Genomic DNA, 19,770 nt, shown 5'->3' on the forward strand with positions numbered 1-19,770 from the left:
AGAGTAGGGCAGGAGAGCAGCTTAAACTTCCTGGGCCAGCCTACGAGTAGCCTATGAGCAGCAAAGGGCCATCAGAGAGGGCCTGGCCTCCTTCGGCCATAACACAAAGACATACCAGGACCAGCCATTGGCAACCACAGTTCAGAGTTTCACACATTTGTAGCAATAAAAGCTTGATGCCCACACTTTTGGTTTCCAGACACATGCTCTCTGAATGCTCTCTGAAGGCAGGGGCGGCTGCCTGGAGTGACTGAGGTCATCTTCCGCACAAGTCCCTAGCTGGAAGGACTTGGACAAGCGGGGACTCCAAACGGTGGTCTTCTCCATGGAGCTCTGGAACAAGCTGAAAGATCTAATCAAAAGCAGAAAAGACTGGCAGACTGGGGAGCAGGGCAGGAGCTTCTAGATGCAGTAGAAGGTTCAGCTGACTTCAGTCATCCCTTGTCTCTCCCACGTAAACCAGAAGAGTCCACTCTCTGCAGACGGCCAAGCTGAACGATCCTCAGGCCAGTCAAGATGCCCGCTGAGTCTTTTGGAACTACTGGCCACGATTTCCGATTTCCACCCATCTTGTGCCCCGAGGCAGCGGGGAGGTCACCGTAGCCCCCTGGCCTGGGCCTCTCCAGGCGCCCGCGACACTGAAGCTCCAGCTCCTCCTTTCTCGCATCCCTCCCCTTCTTTTCCCTCCCTCGGCCGGTCCCTCCCCCAGCCGTGGGGTGGGGGGGCGGCAGGGCTTGGCTCGGCGAGGCCCGTGCATTCCAGAGAGCCAAGCGAGCTAGAGCAACAAAGGAGCCGGGTAGTTGGCGGGGAGAAGTCGGGGGGCTGAGGCGCTCTAAAGCGAAGGGGGCGTCTGGGAGGCGGGCTGGCGCGGGGGCGGAGCCGGGGACCCAGTCCCGCACCCCCGGCCCGCGCCTGGCCTCCATCGCGGGGCCAGGAGGTGGTTTTAATGGTGGGAGAAGGAATGGGGCTGGAGATTGGGGGCCCAGGGGGCTCCCGGGGGTGAAGATAACTTGGATTGCCAGGAAGCGGTAGAGAGTTGTGCATCCCGGCCCGGGCCTCCGCCGCCCAACATGGGCCCCGGGTTCCAAAGTTTGCGAAGTTGGGTGCCGAGGGCCCGAGGCGCGCGGGGCGTCCGGGGGGACCCGGCACCGGACTCTCGGGGCGCACAGGTCGCCTGAGCTGCGTCTGCGGTCCCCAGGGTGGCGCGTGTGGCCGGGGGGGTGGGCTCCGGAGAGCGAGCGGGGGCGCCGGGGCTTCTGCTGAGTTGGCGGGTTTGGCCATGGCCGCTGCCCGCCTCGCACGGGGGCCGGAGCTCCTGCTCCTGGCGCTGCTGCTGCTGCTAGGGGCCCCGGGCCGGGGGGCGGCCTTGAGCGGGAACGCTACCCGGCCGGGGCCCTGGAGCGCGGGCGGGAGCGCGAGAAGGAGCGCGGCCGTGACCGGCCCTCCGCCGCTGCTGAGCCACTGCGGCCGGGCCGCCCCCTGCGAGCCGCTGCGCTACAACGTGTGCCTCGGCTCGGCGCTGCCCTACGGGGCCACCTCCACGCTGCTGGCCGGGGACTCCGACTCCCAGGAGGAGGCGCACGGCAAGCTCGTGCTCTGGTCGGGTAAGCGCGCGGGAGCCGGAGCCCGGGTCGGGGGCCGTGGCGGTGGGTTCCTGGGACTCTCCGAAAGAATAGGCTCGGGCCTGAGCTTGTGAGAGGGTGGGAGCAGCACCCGGGAGAGTTGGAGGAACAGAGCCTGAAACTTGGGAGGCAGGCTTGAGACCCTCGGGTAGGGAAGGCGAGGAAGTTGAGGGAGTGGGTCACAAAGGGCCTGAGCAGGGTAGGAAGCAAAGGATGAGGGGGAATGAGGGCCCCTGGGAGCGAGGGGGTGGGGGCTCTGAGCCACGGGAAAGGACTTCTTCTTCTTCTTCTTTTTTTTTTTTTTAATTTAAGAAGAGATGCTGCACGTAGGTACCACTCTGGAAGCGGGGTCCTCGGGAATGCAAGGTGTTTAGACCCTGGAGCAGAGACCAGGAAATCGAATTGGAGAGGGAAAAGGGAAAGATGGATGGGGGTAGAAGATTTAGGCATTGAGGGAAAATGGGGAGAAAAAAACTGAGTGAAATTTGTGAAAGGTAAGAAACCCCTGGTAATCAGAAAGTTCCAGAAATCTTGTTTTGGGAGCCAGAAGTCCAGAGGATTGTGATCTTGTCCTGCTTTTGACAGGAGATTTCAGTTTCCTCATCTGAAAAATGGGGACTCCGTTCCCTGTCCAAAATTGTGAAGGAATGAGACTCTTCTAACCATCATTTGTGTGTTCTTGGGACGTTTGGATTCTCAGACTGGTCTGCGTTGAGGAAGGACACTTAAGTCTGGGGTGTCCGGGCCCTTGGATACTTACATGGTGGCCTGAAGTCCCAGAAGCCTCACCTCATGCTGGGATTATGACCTGATCTGAAAAACTGCAGACTAAACCCAAGCAGGTCCTTCTTTAGCAGTGTGGAGTGGATTAGCTCCCCGCTTGTCACTCTTCTGGGCTGGGGACTTGCCTCGCCACCCCTTGCTTGTAGCTAGTGTGGTTCCAAAAGTGTCCTTGAAGAAACAGAAACTAAAATCGAAAGCCAGGAGCAGACAGGGGAACCTCCTTCTTTTGATAGGTCTTGGATGTCCCACACGTATGTTCTGCCCCAGCATCTTGATAGAGAAGTGTTTGTAGGCTGCCTGTCGTTGTCACATTGACCACTGGAGTTCTGAGTCTTTGCCGGATGTTGAACAAAGCCATGTCATTCCTGGCTTGGTACAGATGTCAGAGGAAGAACTTGGAGGATGGTACCCATGGTGGAGCCACATCCTTTGTGGGTATTGGGTTCTGAAGACAACATGTAGGCAGAAACCATGTGTAATCAATAGTAGCTTTGAAAAATTGACAAACGGCCACAACGTAAGGTCTCTGTGATTTTGTGTTCGTATCCTGTTTTATGGTAATATGTTTGTATGCATGTGCAACAGATAGTAATGCATAGTATATAAGAAGGAGCATACATAGAAAATATAATTTTAGTTTTTAAAATTACATAAATGCAGAAGTGATAAAACTTTTAAAAGACACACACAAAACAAAGGTATCAACAAGGTTTCCTTGAGTTTGCTAAGTTGCTTCAGTCATGTCCGACTCTGCGACCCCATGGACTATAGCCTGCCTGTCTCCTCTGTCCATGGGATTCTCCAGGCAAGAGTACTGGAGTGGATTGCCATTTCCTTCTCCATTTTTGAGTTTAGGAGCCAATTGTATGGAAAATCTAAATGTCTCCAAACTAGAATCTCACCCAGTTCTGAGCTGCTCACACTATGAAAGGATATGTTCCTCCCGTCTCTCTCCTTATTTATTTAACAGGGGCTCATGGTTGAATTCCCCTAACTTAAATGCATGTGTGATGCTGCCCTTCTGTAGTTATCATCAAATCAAGGTGGAAGGGTATGAAACTCTCTCCAGCCCAAGCTCCTGAAAGCAGTTGCTGGGCAGAAGTGGTTTTGGCAGAAAAGTTTAGGAGTTAGAACCATCTGCTGGCTGCATAGGTTTGAACCTCACTAGCTGTGGCTCTGATGGGACACAGTCCTGCCGGGGTTCCGGCACTGAGCCCTGGTCCTTAGTTTACTCTGAGCTCTTCTCTGCCATCACCCTTCATCCCTCAGCTCAGTCCCATTCCCATATGCTTTCTGGATGTTCCTTTTCTATGTCTAGTCTTTCTGCTAGTTGTTTTATGTGAAGTAGAGCCAGAAGTAGGTATAGGTATGGGCTGGGTCAGTAAGTGGGTAGAGTGAACCAGAGCCAAAAGTGAGAATCACAGACAAGCCTTCAGCTAAGAGTTGTAGTGATTTGTCCTGTCCTGAGCTAGTAGACTTGATTTGCTTAAGACGTAGTCACTGTCATCTGGCTCTTGGAGGTGTTTTTGTAGGTGGAAATGATTTAGGGTTTCTGTAAACTTGAAAGTAGAGACTTGTAATTTCCTTTTTTTTTTTTAATCTCAGAGTTCTGAGTACATAGCTGTCCACTCATTCATTCAGTTAGGTGTTCGGGTGCTGGCTACAAGTCATCCTGGATCAGTTTCTGGGGCAGATAAAGATGGAGAATACAGACAGGATCCCTGCCGTCAAGGGAAGACAGACAATTAGACCAGGCTTTAGCAACACCTCTACGAGGTATTGTGACCTGGTAGGATGCTGAGAGAACACAGAGGACTTTGGGGAACAAGGAGAGACCTCCGGAGGAACTGACATTTAACCCACAACCTGAGAAATAAGTAGGAGTTTCTGGGGCCAAGGATGATTTGGGTGGGAAGGGATAGAAAGAGGATATAGATGTGCAAAGGTGTAGAGGTGAAAGGGCTTGATGCTTTTAAGGAAGTATAAGAATTTCAGTAGAACTGAATCAAAGCATGTGAGGGATAGGATTCTAAGAAATAAGACCTAGAGAATTAGAAAATAAAGGGATTCATATCCCACATTGGAAAGTTTGGATGTTTGCCGGAAAATAAGAAGGGGCCACTGAAGGCTTTTAATGAAGAGAGATGGAATCATATTTGCATTTCAGACCGATCTCCTTGAGTACTGTGTGAAGAAGCCGTGGGAGGAAGGGAAGCATGAAGCCGGTTTGCTTGCTGAAGGAATGGTTGAAGTAGAGATGATGGTGGTCAGTACTAGGGTGACAGCCTGGAAGAAGTGGACAGATCCTGGGATTTCAGAAGTAGAACCAATGGGACTTGCTGATGAGTGAGCAGGAGGACCCACGTTTCAGGCTTGGATGGAAGGTGGTATCGTTCGCTCTCACTAAGCTGGAAAATGCTAGAGAAGGAGGAGGTTTAGGAAGAAAGTACGAGTTCGTTTTGGTCATGTGAATTAGAGGGGCTCATTTGGACATCTGTGTGGAAAGTGAAAGTCGCTCAATCGTGTCTGACTCTTTGCAACCCCATGGACTATAAAGTCCATGGAGTTCTCCAGGCCAGAATGGAGTGGGTAGCTGTTCCCTTCTCCTAGGGATCTTCCAAACCCAGGGACCAAACCCAGATCCCCTGCATTGCTGGCAGCTTCTTTACCAGCTGATTCACCAGGGAAGCCATCTGTGTGGAGAGTCCCAGCAAACCTAGAATTGTTGTTCTCTTGCTCAGTTGTGTCTGACTCTTTGCGACCCCATGAATTGCAGCATGTCAGGCTCCCTGTCTTTCACCATCTCCCAGAGTTTGTTCAGAATCATGTCCATTGAGTTGGTGATGCTATCCAATCATCTCATCCTCTGTCACCCCCTTCTCCTCCTGCCCTCAATCTTTCCCAGGATCAGTTCAGTTCAGTCGCTCAGTCATGTCCGACTCTTTGCGACCCCATGAATCGCAGCACGCCACGCCTCCCTGTCCATCACCAACTCCCGGAGTTCACCCAAACTCATGTGCATCGGGTCGGTGATGCCATCCAGCCATCTCATCCTCTGTCGTCCCCTTCTCCTCCTGCCCCCAATCCCTCCCAGCATCAGAGTCTTTTCCGATGAGTCAACTCTTCGCATGAGGTGGCCAAAGTACTAGAGCTTCAGCCTTAGCATCATTCCTTCCAAAGAAATCCCAGGGCTTATCTCCTTCAGAATGGACTGGTTGGATCTCCTTGCAGTCCAAGGGACTCTCAAGAGTCTTCTCCAACACCACAGTTCAAAAGCATCAATTCTTTGGCGCTCAGCCTTCTTCACGGTCCAACTCTCACATCCACACATGACCACAGGAAAAACCATAGCCCTGACTAGATGGACCTTAGTCGGCAAAGTAATGTCTCTGCTTTTGAATATACTATCTAGGTTGGTCATAACTTTTCTTCCAAGGAGTAAGTGTCTTTTAATTTCATGGCTGCTATCACCATCTGCAGTGATTTTGGAGCCCCCCAAAATAAAGTCTGACACTGTTTCTACTGTTTCCCCATCTATTTCCCATGAAGTGATGGGACCAGATGCCATGATCTTCGTTTTCTGAATGTTGAGCTTTAAGCCAACTCTTTTGCTCTCCTCTTTCACTTTCATCAAGAGGCTTTTTAGTTCCTCTTCACTTTCTGCCATAAGGGTGGTGTCATCTGCATATCTGAGGTTATTGATATTTCTCCCGGCAATCTTGATTCCAGCTTGTGTTTCTTCCAGTCCAGCATTTCTCATGATGTATTCTGCATAGAAGTTAAATAAGCAGGGTGACAATATACAGCCTTGACGTACTCCTTTTCCTATTTGGAACCAGTCTGTTGTTCCATATCCAGTTCTAACTGTTGCTTCCTGACCTGCATACAGATTTCCCAAGAGGCAGGTTAGGTGGTCTGGTATTCCCATCTCTTTCAGAATTTTCCACAGTTTATTGTGATCCACACAGTCAAAGGCTTTGGCATAATCAATAAAGCAGAAATAGATGTTTTTCTGGAACTCTCTTGCTTTTTTGATGATCCAGCAGATGTTGGCAATTTGATCTCTGGTTCCTCTGCCTTTTCTAAAACCAGCTTGAACATCAGGGAGTTCACGGTTCACATATTGCTGAAGCCTGGCTTGGAGAATTTTGAGCATTACTTTACTAGCATGTGAGATGAGTGCAATTGTGCGGTAGTTTGAGCATTCTTTGGCATTGCCTTTCTTTGGGATTGGAATGAAAACTGACCTTTTCCAGTCCTGTGGCCACTGCTGTGTTTTTCAAATTTGCTGGCATATTGAGTGCAGCACTTTCACAGCATCATCTTTCAGGATTTGAAACAGCTCAACTGGAATTCCATCACCTCCACTAGCTTTGTTCGTAGTGATGCTTTCTAAGGCCCACTTGACTTCACATTCCAAAATGTCTGGCTCTAGATTAGTGATCACATCATCATGATTATCTGGGTCATGAAGATCTTTTTTGTACAGTTCTTCTGTGTATTCTTGCCACCTCTTCTTAATATCTTCTGTTTCTGTTAGGTCCAGACCATTTCTGTCCTTTATCGAGCCCATCTTTGCAAGAAATGTTCCCTTGGTATCTCTAATTTTCTTGAAGAGATCTCTAGGCTTTCCCGTTCTGTTCTTTTCCTCTATTTCTTTGCATTGATCGTTGAAGAAGGCTTTGTTATCTTTTTTTGCTATTCTTTGGAACTCTGCATTCAGATGCTTATATCTTTCCTTTTCTCCTTTGCTTTTTGCCTCTGTTCTTTTCATAGCTATTTGTAAGCCCTCCCCAGACAGCCATTTTGCTTTTTTGCATTTCTTTTCCATGGGGATGGTCTTGATCCCTGTCTCCTGTACAATGCCACGAACCTCCGTCCATAGTTCATCAGGCACTCTATCTATCAGATCTAGGCCCTTAAATCTATTTCTCACTTCCACTGTATAATCATCAGGGATTTGATTTAGGTCATACCTGAATGGTCTAGCGGTTTTCCCTACTTTCTTCAATTTGAGTCTGAATTTGGTAATAAGGAGTTCATGATCTGAGTCACAGTCAGCTCCTGGTCTTGTTTTTGCTGACTGTATAGAGCTTCTCCATCTTTGGCTGCAAAGAGTATAATCAATCTGATTTCGGTGTTGACCATCTGGTGATGTCCATGTGTAGAGTCTTCTCTTGTGTTGTTGGAAGAGGGTGTTTGCTGTGACCAGTGCATTTTCTTGGCAAAACTCTATTAGTCTTTGCCCTGCTTCATTCCTCATTCCAAGGCCAAATTTGCCTGTTACTCCAGGTGTTTCTTGACTTCCTACTGTTGCATTCCAGTCCCCTATAATGAAAAGGACATCTTTTTTTGGTGTTAATTCTAAAAGGTCTTGTAGGTCTTCATAAAACCATTCAACTTCAGCTTCTTCAGCGTTACTGGTTGGGGCATAGACTTGGATAACTGTGATATTGAATGGTTTGCCTTGGAGACGAACAGAGATCATTCTGTCGTTTTTGAGATTGCATCCAAGTACTGCATTTCGGACTCTTTTGTTGACCATGATGGCTACTCCATTTCTTCTGAGGGATTCCTGCCCCCAGTAGTAGATATATCAGGATCTTTTCAAATGAGTCGGCTCTTCGCGTCAGGTGGCCAAAGTATTGGAGCTTTGGCTTCAGCATCAGTCCTTCCAATGAATATTCAGGACTGATATCCTTTAGCATTGACTGGTTTGAGCTCCTTGAAGTCCAGAGGACTCTCAAGAGTCTTCTCCAACACCACAGTTCAAAAGCATCAATTCTTTGATGCTCAGCCAAACCTAGAATAGGAGTTGCTGAAGAGAGGTAGCCACTATGAGCTTCCTCAGCCTGGAATGCTGAGCCTTTGGAAGTGAGGAATATCTCAGGTTGGGCCAATTTGTAAGTTTATATAGAACTCAGGTCTGCCTCTCCTATATCTTTCAACTCTCTAGACTTGGGCTTCTTCAGGCACTCAGCATCTTACCCCAGGATAGTTTGAAATGTCTCCTCGCAGGCTTTCCAAGCTGACCAGACAAACATACTTATCCAGGCTATGGCCCACATTTGGCCAGACCTGGTTGGTTTGGTAAATGGGGTAAGAAAGCAGAGAGACCTGTGGCTGGAAGGGGAAATAGGTCCCTGAGAACCAGCACGTAGCCTCTTTGACCACTGCTGTGCTCTCTGTGTGCACAGGGGTGTGCAGCCCTGTCCCCCAGCTGGGGGCAGCTGGTAGGGAAGAGCTGGAGAAGCTGGAAGGAATTTCTCGTTTGCTACTCAGACATCTAGCTGAGAGATTCAGAGGAGGTGTGTTATTTGCAAAGGCAGACCAGAAAGAATTTCCTTAGAGCTGTTCCCAAACCTGGCTGATGATCAGAATCATTTTTAAAATATATATTTTTGGAAAGTATAAAAATCAGAGAAATACCCAAGGGCTCAAGTTTTCATTTTTGCTTCAGATTTTTACCTTTTGAATTGTGAAATATAGCCTGTATACATACGGTGCGTACGACACAGAGGTGCTAAATAATAAATAAATATAAAATGACACCTGAGTCAAGTGATGGTGGGCCACCCAGGAGCTCCCTTTGCCTTTTCCAATCACATCTCCTTCCCTCCTCTTCTAGAAGTAACCACTACCCGGATGTTTTTGTTGATCATTCCCTCTTTCCTCCATAGTTTTACCATCTAGTTTTGGAATCCCTGAACGGTGTATTTCAGTTTTGCATGTTTTTTTTTTTTTTTTTTACCTCTAAACAGATGGAACTGAGCTGTGTGTATTCTTTTATGTCTTATTTCTTTTGCTCTATGTTATTTTGTAAAATTCATCCATATTGTTGCAGCTTATTTTTTATTGCTGAATAGCACTCCATTGTACAATATACCACAATTTATCTATCTTATTGTTCTTTTTGTTTGTTTGTTTTTGGTTTTGGCTGTGCTGGGTCTTTGTTACTGCTCAAGGGCTTTCTCCGGTTGCAGTGAGCGGGAGCTACTCTTCATTGCGATGCACAGGCTTCTCTTGTTGCCTTACATGGGCTCTAAGGCGTGCAAGCTTCAGTAGCTGTATCACATGGGCTCAGGAGTTGTGATGCACAGGCTTAGTTGCTCCTTCGCGGGTGGGGTCCTCACAGACCAGGGGTCAAGTCCATGTCCCCTGATTGGCAGGTAGATTCTTAACCACTGAATCACCAGGAAAGTCCCCTTTTGGTTGTTCTTAAACATTTAAGTTATCTCTGTTTTTGGCTACTATGAATAACATTGCTGTGAATATTCTTTTCTTTATATCCTGGTGCCCCTGGGTCAAATTTCTCTAGGTACATACTGAGAGAAATGGAATCGCTAGGTAAGAGGGCACGCATATCAGCTTTGCTACATAACGCCAGTTTTTCAAAATGATTGTACCAACTTCTACATTCATTGTTCCTGTAGAAGAGTCACCACGGCTCCATGTTATTTCTGACACTTGGTACTGTCAGTGTTTTAAGTTTTTGCCAATCTAGAAGATCTGAATAGACATTTCTCCGAAGAGGACATATAGATATGTCTCATGAAAAGATGTTCAACATTGATAGTTATTAGAGAAATGCAAATCACCAGTACAATGAGATATTACTTAATACTGGTCAGAATGGCTATCACCAAAAAATCCACAAACAAATGGTGGATGAAGAGAAGGGAACCCTTCTACACTGTTGGTGTAAATGTAAATTGGTATAGCCACTATGGAGAACAGTATGGTGGTCCCTTAAGAAACTAAAAATAGAGCTACCATGTGACCCTGCAGTCCCACTCATGGGCATATATCTGGAGAAAAACATGATCCGAAAGGATACATGAACTCTGGTGTTCATTGCTGCACTGTTTACAATAGCCAAGACATGGAAGCAACCTAAATGTCGATCAACAGAGGAATGGATGAAGAAGATATGGTACTTATATACAGTGGAATATTATTTAGCCATTAAAAGGAAAATGGATATTGATGAACCTATTTACAGGGGAGGAAGGGAGATGCAGGTGTAAAGAATGGACTTGTGGACACAATGAGGGAGGGAGAGAGCGGGATGAATGGAGAAATAGCATCACCATATATACACTATCAGCTGTAAGCTGGTGATAAACTGCTATGGAGCATAGGGAGCCCAGTCTGGTGCTCTGTGATGACCTGGAGGGTTGGGGTTGGGGAGGAGAGGGAGGCTTGAGAAGGAGGGGATGTAGTATAATTATGGCTGATTTGCATTGTTATATAGCAGAAACCAACACAAGGCTGCAAAATTTTTTTTTAATTTAAATAAACAATTGTCACACACAAAAAAGAATGAAATAATGTCATTTTCAGTAACATGGATGGACCTGGAGAGTGTCATACTGAGTGAAGTAAGTCAGATGGAGGAGAAACATCATATGGCATCCCTTATACGTGAGATCTAAAAAGGAATTTTACAAATGAACTTACAAAACTGAAAGAGACACAGATTTAGAAAACAAACTTATGGTTGCCAAGGAGAAGGGACAGTTAGGGAGTTTGGGAAGGTCATGTACACACTGCTGTTTTCAAAGAGGATAACCCACGAGGACCTACTGTCTAGCACCTGGAACTCTATTCATAATGTTATGTGCCAGCCTGGATGGGACGGAGGTTTGGAGGAGAATGGATACATGTATATGTATGGGTGAGTCCCTTTCTATTCACCTGAAACTACTACAACATTGTTAATTGGCTATACCCCAGGACAAAATAAAAAATTAAGTTTGAAAGAAAATTTTTTTTTGCCAGTCTAGTGGCTGTGTGGTTGTATGTATTTGTGCTTTTAATTTGTATTTCCCTGATTGCTAGTGAGGTTAAGCACCATTTCAGATGTTCCCTCACTGGCCATTTAGATTTCTTCTTTTGTGAAACCTCTGTTCAGATCTGTGGCCCATTTTTCTGTCAGACTATCTGTCACATTTGTAAGATTTGTAGTCTTCATATATGCTATATATGAGTCCTTTATTGGTTGTAAGTGTTGAAAATTCTTTCTATTCTGCAGCATGCCTTTTCATTCTCTCAGTGTCTTCTGTTGGACAGAAGTTCTGAACTTTAAGGTAGTCATTTATCAAACTTTTTATGATTAGTGCTTATTGTGTCTTACTTTTAAGTCCTTTCATACCACAAAGTCAAGAATTCATTCTGTTACCTTCTTTCCTTTCATTTTAGGTACATAATTCACCTGGAATTGATTATTTTAGAACTCCAGTTTCATATATATTATTTCAACATCATTTATTTTTAAAAAATTATTTGCTGTACTGGTCTGCCATAAATCAAGTGTTCAAATATGTTTTTGTTTCTGGGATCTTTATTCCATTCCATATGTCTATTTGTCTATCTCTTATCATACCATCTTAATTATAATATCTTTTTAAAAAAATCATGCCTCTGGGCATGCAGAATCTCGGTTCCCCAACCAGAAATCAAACCTGTGTCCCCTGATTTGGGAACTTGGAGTCTTAACCACTGGACCACTAAGGAAGTCCCTTTAATTATCATATCTTTATAGCGTGGTCCTTTTTTTTAATTTTATTTTTAATTGGAGGATAATTGCTTTACAATGTTGTGTTGATTTCTGCTATACAACAACATGAATCAGCCATAAGTATACATATATCCCTTCCTTCTTGAACCTCCCTTCCACCCCAGCCCCCATCCCACCCCTGTAGGTTGTTACAGAGTACCGGGCTGAGCTCCCTGTGTTGTATAGCAACTTCCCACTAGCTATCTATTTTACATATGGTAATGTATATGTTTCAGTATAGCAGGGTTCTTTACCTTCTTTGAGCTATAAACCTTTTTGACAGTCTGGTAAAACCTATGGGCCCCTTCTCAGTATAGTATTGTTAATTCATAAAGTAGAGCACAAAGGATTGAAAAGCATATAGGATTACAAAAGAAATTAATTATATTGAAATATAGTTTTCAAGTGTTAAAAAACAAGTTTGCAATCTAATGTATGTGTGCTTCTTTATTAGTACACTAGATAACATTTCAGTTCAGTTCAGTTCAGTCGCTCAGTGGTGTCCGACTCTTTGCGACCCCATGAATCGCAGCATGCGAGGCCTCCCTGTCCATCACCAGCTCCTGGAGTTCACTCAGACTCACGTCCATCGAGTCAGTGTTGCCATCCAGCCATCTCATCCTCTGCCGTCCCCTTCTTCTGCCCCCAATCCCTCCCAGCATCAGAGTCTTTTCCGATGAGTCAACTCTTCGCATGAAGTGGCCAAAGTACTGGAGTTTCAGCTTCAGCATCATTCCTTCCAAAGAAATCCCAGGGCTTATCTCCTTCAGAATGGACTGGTTGGATCTCCTTGCAGTCCAAGGGACTCTCAATAGTCTTTTCCAACACCACAGTTCAAAAGCATCAATTCTTCAGCACTCAGCTTTCTTCACAGTCCAACTCTCACATCCATACATGACCACTGGAAAAACCATAGTCTTGACTAGATGGGACCTTTGTTGGCAAAGTAATGTCTCTGCTTTTCAATATGCTATCTAGGTTGGTCATAACTTTCCTTCCAAGGAGTAAGCATCTTTTAATTTCATGGCTGCAGTCACCATCTGCAGTGATTTTGGAGCCCCCCCAAATAAAGTCTGACACTCTTTCCACTGTTTCCCCATCTATTTGCCATGAAGTGATGGGACCAGATGCCATGATCTTCGTTTTCTGAATGTTGCTGCTGCTGCTGCTAAGTCACTTCAGTTGTGTCCGACTCTGTATGACCCCATAGACTGTAGCCCACCAGTCTCCCCCATCCCTGGGATTCTCCAGGCAAGAACACTGGAGTGGGTTGCCATTTCCCTCTCCAGTGCGTGAAAGTGAAAAGTAAGAGTGAAGTCGGTCAGTCGTGTCCGACTTTTCGTGACCCCATGGACTGCAGCCTACCAGGCTCCTCTGTCCATGGGATTTGCTAGGCAAGAGTACTGGAGTGGGGTGCCATCACCTCTGTTCTGAATGTTAGTGTGGGTTTAATAAGCACTGTAATGTCAAGGTAGTGATGAGCAGTAACAATATTTTGAGGTGTTTCCAACAAAAGTATCTAATTTCCATTTGTGACAAAGCCACAGGTACTGCTAACATTTCTGTGGTTTGTTGCTCACATTCATAATTGGGAAAGACTAAATTTCAGTTAGATATAATTTTTTCCCATCCAGGTTCGTAGACCCCTAAATTCTCTTTGTGACCCCCAGGCTAAGAACCTCTGCTTTAGAGGATGGCACTATTTAATAGACAGTGTGGTCTATTCTTAACCCTTTGTATTTTCATGTAAAAGTATTTGTTGGTGGTTTTGATTGGAATTACATTGAGTATATATATTAATTTGAAAAAAATGACATCTTTACAATATTTTGTCTTCGAATCATTTCATTAAGTATTCTATGTAGATCTTTAATTTTCTCAGTATTTTTTGCAACTTTCTGCAAAAAGTTCACTTGTTAGATTTATTCCTAGGTACTTGACATTTTAATGCTGTTATAAATTGTGCTTTTATATTTCATTTTGTTGGTTGCTGTTGCATAGAGATACAATTGATTTTAAATCCAGTAAACAAACTAAATTTATATACATACAAAGTCATCTCATTTGTGAATGAGTTTTGTTGCTCCTTTTTCAAGCTATATGTACTATATTCTTTATTGCCTTACTGTACTACTTAAAACCTCCAGTACATGGTTAAATAGAAGTGATAATAGTAGCAGAAGTCTTCATCCTTGACTTTTTCTTCATTCTAAAGAGAAAGCTTTTATACCTTTCACCATTAAATGTGATATTTGGTATAGGAATCTTGTAGTTATATTTTATCAGATTAAGGAAATTTTCTTCTATTCCTAATTTGCCGATTATTATTTTTACCATGGATGGATGTTGAACTTTATCAACCACTTCTTCTGTTGAGATGATCATATGATTTTTTTCCGTCAACGTGGTAAATTGCATTGATGAAATTTTCTAATGTTGAACCATCCTTAGCACAATGGATTTCAACTTGACTGATCATCAGAATCACACAAATTCTTTTTTAAAGTTTAAATTGTGTCAAATATTATTTTTAAAGTACATAAATATAGAAAAAGTGAAGAAACTATTATAACACCTATGTTCATAATTTTTATTTCATATTTTATTAAGGAAATAAAACAAGGGAATTCCCTGGCAGTCTCACAGCCAAAAAAAAGAAAAAAAATAGATAAAATTGATGTCCCCTTTCTTCTTGTTTCCAGTTGCATTTCCTTATCTTCTCTGGGAAGCTTCCTCCACCCCAGTAATTTACATATTTATTTTTTAAGCTTAATTACTTTAATAAAATAGGTAGTACAAAATTGAAAAGTAACCAAAGTCAAACCCTTCCATTTCTGCTTCCTGCTCCCCATTTCCCCTCCCACAGGCAACCGCCAACACTAGTTTGTGTGTCTTTTTGTAGAATCTAACGTGTACAAATGTATACGTGTTCTTATTTTCCCTCCCATAACCAGTAGTGGTTCTGCGGGCTCAGTTAAGTATCCTCTACTCAACTGCACCCGTTTAACAGGATATAGTGGAGGTTGTTTCAGTTCATCACAAATAGTTCAAGCCTGGATAGTGTTCTATTATATTGATGTGTGACATTTTATTTAGTAGGTCTCCTATTGATGGATATATATTAAGGATGTTTCTACTTTTCTGCTATTACAAATGATATTACAATAAATAATCTTATATATGATTTTTGTGAACATGTAAAGTGGAATTGTGAGTATATTTGATAGCTGGTATCAGATAGTCTCCATAAGTATTTAATAATTTTTATTCCTACTAAAAATGTACAAAACTGCCAGTCTCCCCTACGCTCTTGCCAAAATAGCATTTTCAAATGTTTTGATCTTTATCCTTCTAAAGATTAAAAAAAGATATCATTATAGTTCTGTTTCACATTTATTGAGTGAGACTGAGCATCTCTTTATGTTTTTAAAGGCCATTTGTATTTTCTGTGTGTGATCTCTTGCTTATCTTTTGCCCATTTTTCTATAGGATTATGAATTTCTTATTGATTTAGAAGAGCTTTATGCACATAAGGAAAGTAATTCTTTCTTTACCTGTGATGTTTATTGGACATATATTTTCTCAGTGTCTTGCTTTTCTTATGATCTTGTTTTTTACCCTACTGAATTTATCTATTTTTCTGCATTGGGAGGCAGGTTCATTCTTTACCACCAGCACCACCTGGGAAGCCACTATCTATTTTTCTGAAGTCTTTTCTTCAAATCTTTTATTTCAAAATTTCTAGTTTTGTGTCATACTTCAAAAGGCCTTCTCCACTCTAGGATTTTCAAAAAACATTTTCCACTTTTTCTTCGAGTAGTCTAATTTTTTTTTAATAGTGCAGTTATTTTGATTCATCTGGAATTTATTTTTTATGTAAGAAATGGGGTAAGGATCCAACTTGTTTTTTCCCCGAGCTGCCTCATCAGTTGTCTTTCTTTTTTTAAAGCAATTTCATTTTCTATTTTTTGTTGTTGTTTTTCTTCAGTGAGTTTTTATTTTTAAAATTAATTTTTATTTTATATTTAAAATTAATTTTATTACATTTTATTAATTAAAATTAATTTACAGTGCTCTGTTAGTTTCTGCTGTATAGCAAGATGAATCATTATACATATACATATATCCACTCTTTTTCAGATTCTATTCCCTATAGATCATTACAGTGTATTGAATAGAGTGCCCTGTGCTATGCAGGAAGTTTGTTTTTTCTTTTTCTCTTTTTTTCTGGCTGCACTGCCCTGAATGGGGGATCTTAGTTCCCTGACCAGGGGATCAAATACGAGTCTGCTGCATTGAAGTTTGGAGTCTTAACCAGTGGACTGCCAGGGAAGTCCCCCCTCAATTGTCTTTCAAGATTTATTTAATAATCTATCTTTTCCTTGAAGATTTTATTTTTAAAGTACAAAACAATATTGAAAATGAAAAAAAAGAAAAATTGCATACTTTAAAAAGCTGATAGTTGGGACCTTCCTGGTGATCCAGTGGCTAAGACTTCAGCTCCCAATGCTGGGGGCCTCGGTCCGACCCCTGGTCAGGAAACTAGATCCCACATGCTGCAACTGAGATCCCAGTGCAGCCAAATATATAAACAAATTATATATATCAGTTCAGTTCAGTCGCTCAGTCGTGTCCGACTCTTTGCAACCCCATGAATCGCAGCACGCCACGCCTCCCTGTCCATCACCAACTCCCGGAGTTCACTCAAACTCATGTCTGTCAAGTCAGTGATGCCATTCAGCCATCTCATCCTCTGTCGTCCCCTTCTCCTCCTGCCCCCAATCCCTCCCAGCATCAGAGTCTTTTCCAATGAGTCAACTCTTCGCATGAGGTGGCCAAGGTACTGGAGTTTCAGCTTTAGCATCAGTCCTTCCAAAGAACACCCAGGACTGATCTCCTTTAGAATGGACTGGTTGGATCTCCTTGCAGTCCAAGGGACCCTCAAGAGTCTTCAACACCACAGTTCAAAAGCATCAATTCTTCGGCACAGCTTTCTTCACAGTCCAACTCTCACATCCATACATGACCACTGGAAAAACCATAGCCTTGATTAGATGGACCTTTGTTGGCAAAGTAATGTCTCTGCTTTTCAGTAGGCTATCTAGGTTGGTCATAACTTTCCTTCCAAGGAGTAAGCGTCTTTTAATTTCATGGCTGCAATCACCATCTGCAGTGATTTTGGAGCCCAGAAAAATGAAGTCTGACACTCTTTCCACTGTTTCCCCATCTATTTGCCATGAAGTGATGGGACCAGATGCCATGATCTTAGTCTTCTTATATATATATATTTAAAGCTGTCTTTCTTTTTTTTAAAGCAATTTCATTTTCTTTTTTTGTTTTGTTTTTCTTCAGTGAGTTTTTATTTTTAAAATTAATTTTTATTTTATATTTAAAATTAATTTTATTGCATTTTATTATTTAAAATTAATTTACAATGTTGTGTTAGTTTCTGCTGTATAGCAAGGTGAATCATTATACATATACATATATCTACTCTTTTTCAGATTCTATTCCTTATACATCATTACAGTGTATTAAATAGAGTGCCCTGTACTATGCAGTAGGCTTGTTTTTTCTTTTTCTCTTTTTTAATTACCACAGATATCACAAAATCCAGAAAAGTAACAGGATATTGTATGTATGTGTGTGTGCATGTGTTCTATTAATAGTTATTCATTGTTATATTACAAAGCATTCCAAAACCTGATGGCTTAAAACAAGAACCATTCCTTTTGCTCATGAGTCTACAATCTGGGCAGCACTCAGCAGGGATGGCTTGTTTCTGTTCCCAAATGTCTGAGGCCTTCACTGGGATAACTGGAAAAGTTGGGAACTTGAAAAACGCAGCATCTCTTTCTCTTTCAATGAGAAGGGGACAACAAAGGATGAGATGGTGGATGGCATGACTGACGCGATGGACATGAGTTTGAGTAGGCTCCAGGAGTTGGTGATGGACAGGGAAGCCTGGTGTGCTGCAGCCTGTGGGGTCACAAACAGTCGGACATGACTGAGCCACTGAAGTGAACCGACCTTTCCCTTTCTTCTTTTGGGCCCAGGGTCTATCTATGCAGTCTCTCCACTAGGCCTCTTCAGCAGGACAGCCTTGGGATAGTTAATCTGATTACATGGCAACTGGGCTCCAAGAACAAGGGTTCCAAGAGACCCAGGCAAAAACCGAATGGCTTCTTATTATGATCCAGGCTTGAGAGTCTGAGAACATCACTGCCACCACATTTTATTGGTAGAGCAATCACTAAGACCAGCCCATATTCCACAGTATCTTTATTAAACGTCTATCTGTTTCTCCTCTAAAATACATTTTACTCTAGGGAGCTCCTCCCTATTTAAAATGTATTGTTTAATATACATCCAGTAAAATTCACTTTCTTTGTTGTCACAGTTCTGTGAGTTTAGACAAAGGCATAGCCTGGATGCAGCCACTGCATTCAAGATGGAGAACAGCCCCATCACCCCCAAATGTTCCCTCGTGCTGTCCCTTGGTAGGCAAAGTCCTCTCCTACTCCATCCCCTGGCAACCACTGCTGTGTCCTCCACCCATACCCAGGCAGTCAGAATTTTGGAGACTGGGTTCTCCATCTAGAGGGATAGAGGTCCCCCAGGTGATTCTGATTTGAGTCAGTTCTGAGAACTGTTGGTAGGGACATGTCTTCTTTTAAAATACCAGTTCAGTTCAGTTGCTCCTTTGTGTCCGACTCTGTAGCCCCATGGATTGCAGCACGCCAGGCTTCCAAGGCACAAGCATCTTAATTTCATGGCTGCAGTCACTTTCATTACTGCAGTCATCTGCAGTGATTTTGGAGCCCAAGAAAATAAAGTCTGTCACTTAAAAAAAATTTTTTATCTATATATAATTTTGCTGCGTTGGGTCTTAGTTGCTGCATGTGGGATCTTTAGTCGCAGCATGCTGCACCTTTTAGTTGACTAGTCCCCTGATCAGGGATCAAACCTGGATAGAGTCTTAGCCACTGAACCACCAGGGAAGTCCCTCAAGAACACTGCCTATTAAGCAATAGGAATTTGCTTTGCGCCCTTAGAATAGGCTTTGCTAGTGAGAGCTGTGAGTGGTCAGAGGTCTCAGATAAGTAACAGTAACAGCTAATATCTCTTGAGTGCTTAGTATATGACAGGTACTGGGCTATGTACATTTGGCACATTATCTCACTCTGCACCACAGTTCCACTAAATCTATTGTCCCCATTTCACAGATGAGGAAATTAAGGCTCAAGATTAAGTAATTTGTCCAAGATCACACAGCCAGGAAATGGTAGAGCCACAGTTTGGACTCAGGCAGGCCAAATTTTGAGGTCCATGCTCCTTATCCCTCCCTCCCCAAAAGAGAAGTTACCTGCCCCCACCAGCTCCAGCCTGGGCAGTTCCCCATGTCAGCTCTCACTTCCTCAGAAGCTTATCCTAATACAGTGTCTTGTTTGGGAAATAGGTGTTCCTGCAGGAGGGATGATTCAGGAGGAACAGAGGGATGGAATGCTGAAGTGAGCTCAGCCAGCGGGGGAGCAGGGTAGAGGCCTGGGCTGGGCCGGGGGTGCTGGGAGACCTCCACCTGCGTGCGTCTTGCTGACAAGACCTTTCCTCCCCCTGCACTGGAAACAGCCTCCTCTGTTTCTCTCCATCTGATTTCCTGTTTCCTCTTCTGGCTTTGGAGTACCTGGCTCCCCTGACTACCTCTTCCTAAGCTCCTACCTGTTCTCTGTCCCACCTCAGCTTGGTAAGAGGAACAAGGGTCCGGGGGTCTGGGCAAGGGGAAACACCTCCTGGATCTGGTGCACG

The 19,770-nt window shown here is 43.7% G+C and overlaps 1 protein-coding gene across 2 annotated transcripts in view; it reads left to right on the forward strand.

Annotated features, from left to right (window-relative positions):
- The first annotated feature begins 716 nt into the window (after positions 1-716).
- SMO (smoothened, frizzled class receptor) overlaps positions 717-19,770 on the forward strand; it is a 28,334-nt gene continuing 9,280 nt past the window's right edge. Inside the window, exons 1-2 of one of the 2 annotated variants that reach the window (XM_069588352.1) lie at positions 1,504-1,604; positions 19,594-19,708. Coding sequence is in view for 1 of the 2 variants with exons in the window: in XM_069588351.1 (XP_069444452.1) it covers positions 1,280-1,604 (325 nt within the window). In the remaining variant the exon portion in view is untranslated. Of the gene's footprint in view, positions 1,605-19,593; positions 19,709-19,770 lie in introns of both variants that reach the window. The other variant, XM_069588351.1, reaches the window with a different exon arrangement.

The sequence above is a fragment of the Ovis canadensis genome, chromosome 4, assembly GCF_042477335.2.
Source record: "Ovis canadensis isolate MfBH-ARS-UI-01 breed Bighorn chromosome 4, ARS-UI_OviCan_v2, whole genome shotgun sequence".
Taxonomy (NCBI): domain Eukaryota; kingdom Metazoa; phylum Chordata; class Mammalia; order Artiodactyla; family Bovidae; genus Ovis; species Ovis canadensis.